The sequence below is a fragment of the Palaemon carinicauda genome, chromosome 15 (assembly GCF_036898095.1).
Source record: "Palaemon carinicauda isolate YSFRI2023 chromosome 15, ASM3689809v2, whole genome shotgun sequence".
NCBI lineage: Eukaryota > Metazoa > Arthropoda > Malacostraca > Decapoda > Palaemonidae > Palaemon > Palaemon carinicauda.
Window position 1 is genome coordinate 81315228 of NC_090739.1, and position 8982 is coordinate 81324209.

At 43.1% G+C, this 8982-nt stretch overlaps 3 protein-coding genes across 3 annotated transcripts; all 3 read right to left on the reverse strand.

Moving 5' to 3' along the window:
- Nucleotides 1–332: 332 nt before the first annotated feature.
- Nucleotides 333–1283, reverse strand: LOC137654037 (uncharacterized). Its single transcript, XM_068387671.1, has one exon. The coding sequence runs from the start codon at nucleotides 1281–1283 to the stop codon at nucleotides 333–335; it is 951 nt and encodes a 316-aa protein (XP_068243772.1).
- A 381-nt stretch (nucleotides 1284–1664) lies between these two features.
- LOC137654038 (uncharacterized) lies at nucleotides 1665–2936 on the reverse strand. Its single transcript, XM_068387672.1, has one exon. It carries the CDS (start codon nucleotides 2934–2936, stop codon nucleotides 1665–1667), a length of 1272 nt encoding a protein of 423 aa, XP_068243773.1.
- Nucleotides 2937–4987: 2051 nt separating this feature from the next.
- LOC137654039 (uncharacterized) lies at nucleotides 4988–5518 on the reverse strand. The gene has a single exon (XM_068387674.1). The coding sequence runs from the start codon at nucleotides 5516–5518 to the stop codon at nucleotides 4988–4990; it is 531 nt and encodes a 176-aa protein (XP_068243775.1).
- Nucleotides 5519–8982: the final 3464 nt, after the last annotated feature.

Here is an 8982-nt window from a genome sequence, read left to right on the forward strand (position 1 = left end):
CTATTGTTATTTAAACAGCAACCCTGACAACCCTTTTAAGTCTATAAATCTCAGAACACTGTGACGCTTACCTTATAATTCCATCTAAAGGACCTCAATGTGGACTTTCCCAAACACGTCCTCTCTCTAAGATGACTTTGTTTGAAAGGAAAGTTACCGTTCACCGAAGCGCTTGATTTGAGAGGGTAGCGGAAGATGGACCGATGGTTCCTTTTGTTTTTTGTTACTAACATATAAAGTGTCCCTCATAATTATTGTTTCTGATGGAAACTTCCTCATTTTAATTTTCTTATTATTTGATAAAGCGTACGCCTCTATTAGTGACCCGAAATTTAATTACAAGTTTTGGATTTACCACGAACAGTCATTTGAAGTTGCACAGGGAAAAGTGAAATTTCCCTGCGTGAAATTTCCCTGCGTTTACACCCGCCCCTTTGAAACCTCTTGAGCACAAGGGGGTTCAACACCAATTGTTGAGTAATGCCCACTAGATCCGTCTCCTCCTCCAAAATTAAAACAAGCTTCAACAGCGGTCTGTCATATTCCTTGCCCTCTCTCCTGACAGTCACCTTCCTCACCAAACTATCTTTCCCTACTTCAGTCTGCACTACTTTAGCCAATAGCCAATAGCAGCGTGCTTCATTCTCCTTGACCATAAGGACTACGTCTCCTACCCTGACGTTTTGTCGCTCTTTGAACAATTTCTGTCGCTGTTGTAACCCTAACAGGTATTCACGTTTCCAACGGGCCCAGAACTGCTCGTCCATATGCTGCGCCTGCTTCCATCTCTGCTTAGAGTGGAAACCTATTGCAATGTCGCAGCCTACAGGTGAATTTCCCATGTTTAAAAGCTTGTTCGGTGTGAGTGGAACCGGGTCTCTACTGTCTGAGGTGACGACAGTTAAGGGCCTACTGTTAACCGTTACCTCCACTTCACAAAAGAGTGTGCATAGCCCTTCATAATCCAATTGCTGTGTCCCCAAAACTATATCTAGGACTCTCCTCACGGTACTTATCAACCGTTCCCATGCTCCTCCAAAATGTGAGGCGCCGGGAGGATTGAAAATAAATTCCACCCCACATTGGAGCAACCCATTGGGCACCTTGTTTCCTGCCAAGAACTCGTAACTGGAGTCGAGAACTTTCCGCGATCCCACAATATTAGTGCCGCAGTTGCATCTAACCATCTTGACCTGACCACGACGAGCCAAAAACCTCCTGAAGGCAGTAATGAACGAGTCTGATGTGAGATTTGAGGCTACCTCCAAGTGTATGGCCCTCATGTTCAAGCAAGTGAATATAACTCCCAATGCTTCATCTGTGCTCTGCCTCGCTTTACGAAGAATGGCCCAAAAAGGTCCACCCCGGTGCGATAAAATGGGGGTTTCCCCGACTCCACGTGATCAGGTGGTAGATCGGCCATTAGCTGCTCGATAACCTTTCCATGTGCCCTGCGACACCTGATGCATCTGCTCAGCACGCGTCGCACTGCTGCATGGCCATTAATTACCAAAAATTTCTCCCACATCAAGCTCAGAACATGCATTTCACCCATATGGTTGAAATGCTCATGATAATACTGGATCACCATGTCTGTCAAGTGGCCCTTATACGGTAAAATAATTGGATGCCTTTCACTCGGAGAGATATTTGCCAAAGATAACCTACCTCCAATGCACAGAAGCCCATTTCTCAGGATTGGTTTCAACCTTCTTAGAAACCCAAATAGTACCTCCCTTCTCAAGGCTCTCTATCTCTATCTTGTAATCAACACGCTGTGTTACCTGCACTACTACAGTCTCTGCCAAGCTAATAATTTCGGTGGACAAATGCATGTATAGCTCGCGGAGCAGCAGCCTATGTTTATAAATAATGTACCTAGCAAATAGCAACAACCAACCCAAAGCTCTAAGGATCTTGATCCACTTGGAATAGTGGTGGATGATTTTATACAAACCTGTTTGCTTGATATCCAACCCAATCCTGTAACTAATTATTTGGTAGCCTCTAGTTCCTGTTGGTCTTATCTCACGCTTAACTTCTAATCCTTCCACACCATCTGACATTTGAGCTGGCTCAGTTGGCCAGAAACACTCCTCCTTTAACAGAAACTCCGGCCATTTTCTCCACCTTTCGGACTGCTTGGAACGTGTTGCATCGTCTGCTGGGTTCCACTCAGAGTTAACATACCTCCACTCTTTCTGATCACTGTCCTCCCTTATCATAGAAACACGATTTACCACAAATGTCTGGCATCTGGCTTGATCATTCCTAATATATCGCAAGACGGTTGTTGAGTCGGTCCAATAATAGACCCCATCTACCCTGAAATCTATCATGGTCGGAATAGTGCTTCCGAGTCTTATGGCCAGTACAGCTGCACTAAGCTCTAGGCGGGGCACTGAAACATGCTTCAATAGTGCTACCCTTGCCTTTCCCATTATGAATCTACAAGATACATTTCCCCACGGATCCGAGACCCGCAGGTATGCCACTACTCCTAAAGCCATGATGCTTGCATCTGAGAACAAATGCAACTGTACTAGGGTGGCTGATTTCAATGGAATAACCTTCAGGCTTCTTGGCACACTTATCCCGCTGGTCTGGCTCAGCTTCTTTGCCCACACCTTGATGCGGTCCGTAGTGTCAGAGTCAAATTTCATGTCCCAGGCTATCTTTAATCGGCAGAGGTCCTGCATGATGACCCTACCCTCGATTAAAACTGGCGGCAATATACTGAGCAGATCGTAAATCGAGGCTATAGCTGACAACAAGTCACGCTTAGTCCTTGGAACTAACACTAGCTCTGCTCGGACACCCAATTCATCAGTGGCCAAGTACTGCTGTACTCCCAAAGCCTTTGACTTATGTGACTCTGAACCATCTATAAGCTCTGAGGTGCTCCTACTGTACCACTCCCTCGGGACGGATGACATAACCTCCACACTGGGGCTACTGAACTTTGTCAATGTAAATCCCCCTTTTTTGCAGAGCTCCTTAATCTCTAACTAATTGACTAACAGTGCATCTCTACGTTCCTTGGCTCTCAAGGAGTCATCTACATAAAAGTTGTTGGCAACTGTGAACCGTGCTCCCTCTGAAAATTTATTCCCAAAGTCGCTTGCTGTAGGTTTCAGCACGAAGTTGGTAATGCTCGGAGAAGAATAGGCCCCGAACAGGTGGACTGCCATTCTCCACTCTTTGGGTTCCTCGTCAAGACTATTTTCCAGCCAAAAGAACCTGAGGTAGTCCCGCTGATGCTCTGGTAACCGTACCTGATAGAACATAGTATTTTATATCTCCTGTATAGGCAAATAGACCTCCTCTAAAATTTACCAACACACCCAGCAAAGAGTTCATCATATCAGGTCCCTGCAATAGTAGGTCGTTCAATAATGTACCCTCCACCTTGCTTGCACAATCAAATACAACACGGACCTTGTCTGGCTGGTCTGGATGTTGCACACCAAATGAGGAATATACCACACATTTCCCGGGCTGGCTGTGGTCACTTGCTCAGCATAGCCTTTCTGTTGCATCTCTGTCATGAAGGCACTATACTGCTTAGCGTAGTTACCATCCTTCACTAGCTTCTTACGAAGGCTGTGCATACGGCGAAATGCGATGTCCCTTGTTTCTGGCAAGGGTCCATGATTGTCACGCAGAGGCAATGGCACCTCGTAACTTCCTCCTACAGTTCTAACCCCTCTCTCTATTATCTCTAACAATTTCCTGTCCTCTGCAGACATTTCCCTTTTGTTAGATGCAACATCGTCATACTCGCGATTATAACTTTCAACCAGCATGCGGTCTAACTCAAGGCGGTTGCTTGTCACTTGGATCCTATTGACATGGCCTTGACACCCTTTGTCCTTCGCTCCACATGCTACCCAGCCCAATAATGTTCGTATGGCATGTGGTTCATGGAGGCGTGTCGGGTTGATAACTTCCCTTGGCTCGAGCAAGTGAGGAACATTATTCCCAATTAATAAACCTACCTCAGTATCTACATCTGGGATGTAAATCTCTCGCAAGTGTGGCCAGCGTTCCAGATCTCCAGCCCTGACCACATCACACTCATCAATTGGTATGCGGGAGGCACTCAACACCGGAGGGAGTGTAATGCAAGTCTTGCCCTCATAGTCCAATACTGACAATCCCGAGACTAGGCTGCATGCAACTTCCCCTATTCCGTTGATGGTTCAACATTCACCTTAACGTCCTGTCTCTCAGTGCAGCCTAGGGTCTGCATTAAAGCTTCCGAGACAAAGCATGTGGAACTCCCATTGTACAAGAAAGCCTTCGTCAAAACCTCCCTTCCTTCCCTAGACCTAATCCTTATCGGCACAACTGACATCCCTGTACCAATGCTACCCCTTCTAACTGCCCTGAACATAGCAATTTTGTCATGTGTACCTTTCTCCTGAACCACTAAGGCTCTATTTGAGCATGCATATCCTACCACTTCTACCTCCTGGACCACTTCTACCCCCTGGACCACGTATACTTTCTGGTGTCGATGCAACGGAGTTGGATGATTTCCATTACATATGTTACAACTTATCATGTTTCTGCAATACTAAGACCTATGACCACTTCTCAGACAGTTAAAACAGAGCCCCAGCTCCCTTATGGTTACCAGTTTTTCCTCGGGTCCCATTTGAGATATTTGGTGGCATTCATCCACCATATGGGGACCTGTACAGTACCAACATGAAAGCGGGGCAGTTTTGTTACATGAAATTTTCCTAGCCTTAGTTAAACACTCAGCCTTGCTTGGTGCTTTTCCTTCTCCTAATCGAGGGGTGTCTTCCCCTCTGCCCTTCTGAAATAGGTGGCGCCCAAATAAAGGATTTTTCAAGACCCCAGCCTCTCCTTTAATAAAACTTACCAAATCCTCAAACAACACAGTCCTCTTTTTCTCTCTTATCAGCAACTCTACACCATCGATCCCACACACTAGAGGGGAACTTGCTAAGGATTTACCTCATTGTTTTTGGATTTTGTAGTTCGGCGATGCCATAAGGGACGCACGAAATTGCATTTCTGCAGGTTTTAAGTGCCACCGATACTTGTCATGCTCTTCCGCGTCGTTTTCCCTCATTTCTTTCCATTTAATGATCTTATCCACAAATGCGGTGGCTATTTGTTCAAAGTTACCATATCGCTCCTCCAGCAACTTCCTTGCCTGCCTATAGCCCTCTGAAGCTTCTAAGTTGAGGCAAGCTGCCACTATCTCATTTGGCCTGCCTGTCGTGTATGAATCCAGATACCTCAGCCTTTCCTTATCATTCGTCAACTGGCTACTAAAGACATCATCAAATGAGCGAATGAACCTAAAATACTTTGTATGATCCCCATCAAACTTAGCTATATCCAGCTTGGGCATCAAGCTTTTAAGGCTGCAAGAGATTAATGCCTGCATGATTTCCTTATTGCTCAAGTCCCCTTGGTCATTCCCGACCGAGCTACAGCATCCACCTAACCTAATCTCGGGTGCTTTTGTATTCAAATGCATGGGTCTCTCACTCCCACTTACATCGGGGTTTGTGTGCTCCCTTATCCTAGGGATGTGAGTATTTCTCTATCATTTTCCTCAAAATCTTGTAGAACCTTCTCCTCTGCCTCCATTCCAGCTAACTCTGCCTCTAAACTGAGCTTCTCCCTCTTAGATCTTAGCACTGCTTCCTCTCTCTCTATGGCCTGTATCTCCTTCATCATCTGTAATTTTGCTGCCAACTTGGCTCTAGAAGCAGCTAATAATACACGCCTGCTCCCAGTAGAACTCGCGCACGACCGCTGAGATCTCCCTGAAGCAACAGATTGCATACCAATGACTGATGCGCTAACCCCCAAATTTAAATGTCCTTCCTCTTCTGTGGGCTCCTCAGTACACTTGCCTACCTTGTGGCCCTGATTAACTCCACTATCCTGCTTAACCTTAAGTCCCTGCAAAAACTCCTGTACCTCTACGCCATCCTTCAGACTTGTTCCCTCCTTTTGTGAGGCTTCTGGCATCCAATTCCTCTCTCAACTGCGCAACCTTTAGGGTCTCCATTTTCCTAGGCTCCGTTCTGGCCCTCCCTATGAGCTAACAAAATTCCCTAGTTGAATCGTAGCTGACCTACCAATGAGTGGCCAAGAACCTGCACTACTTAATGAAGACCACTACCAGTACCTATGTTGCGACTTCATAAATATCCTCCAAGCCTAGAGAGCAATCCCTAAATGTATTAATGTCTCATGTCCCAGACCTCAACCTGAAATAACTCCTACCTGAAATAACTCCTACCTGAAAGAACTCATACCAAAATAACTTCTACTTGACATATCCCAGTCTCTACCTGAAAGAACTCCTACCTGAAACAGCCCAGCCTCTACCTGAAAGAACTCATACCTGAAATAACCCAGCATCTATCTGTTATAGCCTGCCCTCTATTGAAAGAACTCCTACCTGAAATAGCCTAGCCTCTACCTGAAAGAACTCATACCTGAAATAACCCACCTTCTTTCTGGAAGAATTCCTACCTGAAATAACTTCTAAACTCCTACCTGAAGAGATTCTAAATAGCCCCTACTTGAAATAGCTAAGCCCCTCCTTGTTATACCTAATTTCTAATACCGTGCAGCATGCGGCAAACAAACATCGGTCAAACTGAGAACTTTAGTGACCATTGGCTTAGGATGACAGTGCCCGTAACCAACGTTGGAAAGGGTTTCTTCATACAATCCACAAATAAGTAAAGCTAAATTGGGTAACCGTAACGTTACGTGCCAAGTTCTCATTTGAATGGGTTCTAAATTGGACATTCCAAGAAATATTTTAATACCACACACAAAATAAACTTATGTATCAAAGCAAAACTGTGATACCATTAACCTAAAACCAGTTATAAGGACCTATAGACGATTATACCCAAACCAAATACAGAACCAAGGGACCACATTATAAATATTCCATAAGGTTTTCCCTCGCCGATCAGAGGTTACTAAATCAAAATCAAAATACATAAACCCAACTTTCTGACTTTCTCTAAGTCTTAATGCACTACATACATCTATTCCTGCTCACGTTCTAATTGAAAATGCCTTACAAATAAACTACTCAAGTTCAAATGTGAAATTTTCAAAACCATTTGTAATTAGACATAAAAACTCCTCTGTCTTAAAGAAAACAAGATAATTGTCACTTCTCAATGATCTTCGTCAATATCTTAGATATCAATAAGGTAATCACGCCTTACAACTTACGAACATTTAATACCCTAATAAATCTAGGGTCATGTGAATAAAAACATATTACTCATGTTGACAGCAACAAACCTTAAACATGAGAAGACAATACCTAATTGCGCCTATTATATAACATAAGTTTTTTTTTCCCAACTTAGCTTCTTAGTGGCATGATGTCGGCAGACTTCTTGTCCTTTTTCTCAGCTTTCCAAAGGGACCAGGTGCTGTGACTTCACGCGCTTCGTCAGACTTCCACCTACCCGCGCTGTGCCATAAACTTCCTCCAAACCAGTTTCGTGATTATGGACGGCCCTCTTGCGGGTTGTTGTGAAAGATTCGTCGAGTATTTTGATGTTTATTTAGTCGAAGGTCACTTGAAAAATTACAGACAATAAGACATTCATAGTGAAAATTCTTCATTTAATCTAAGAAAAAAAAATATATTTAAAGAAAAACTCTATTCTTTAATACATTTTTAAAAACATCAATGTTTTATTGGAAAAACTCTATTGCTATAATTTCAGTAATTGTAATTCCTTTGTATACTATTTCCTTCATTACACATTTTTTTTATTAACATTTCCAATAAAGACCTCTGGTCGGATAACTTGATTATAAAATTCATATTACTAGGTGGGCGAATCCCTTGATTCTGCTACACATTGAATCCTTAAAAAATATGCACTAAGCATTAATAGGCGTCATTAAAGTCATGAGAGAATTCCACTAAATAGCTATTCGATCTGTGGCATGTTTTATCTAGCCTAACCCCTAACGACCTCTATTTTCCCTCATTAAATTGTAAAGACCTCTTGATAACATCCTTTACTTACCGAACTGTTTGCATGCCCACTGCAAGGACCGTCTGTCTCTGTCCCCTCGTGGACCGTTGACAAACCCTACCGAGGGAACGCCACCGTTAACAAGCACACCCCTCACTATGTTTTCACTGTCTATATTTCATCATATTAACAGCTCTATTTAGCTATTGTTATTTAAACAGCAACCCTGACAACCCTTTTAAGTCTATAAATCTCAGAACACTGTGACGCTTACCTTATAATTCCATCTAAAGGTCCTCAATGTGAACTTTCCCAAACATGTCCTCTCTCTATGATGACTTTGTTTGAAAGGAAGGTTGCCGCTTACCCAAGCGCTTGATTTGAGAGGGCGGCGGAAGTTGGACTGATGGTTCCTTTTGTTTTTTTGTTACTAACATATAAAGTGTCCCCCATAATTTTTGTTATTTTCTTATTATTTGATAAAGCGTACGCCTCTATTAGTGACCCGAAACTTAATTACAAGTTTTGGATTTACCACGAACAGTCATTCGAAGTTGCGCAGGGAAAAGTGAAATTTACCTGCGTGAAATTTCCCTGCATTTACAGTTACTCAAATGTCAAAATGTTAAAAAGAGCTAGTGTAACAAGCTTTGAATATACAGAAATAAACGTTATGTAAGAAAACAGAAAAAACGGATTTTGAGCGAAGCAAAAAATCTATTTTTGGGTGAGGTAGCCATATCGTCCTGATGGAAGTTCCTTTGTTAGTAGCTTCCTAGGTATATTTGACTACAGTGATATATCCCAGAGAATTTACCAAAGGTATACAGAATTCTAACGCCTGGAGCGAATATCCCTTAGAAATTTTAAAAGGGATATCGTGTAATATCAAAGGACGTATTCTTGACACGCCGCATAGCTATCTACACCCCTAATAGCACTTTCGCTTCGAGGGGAAAAGTGGCAA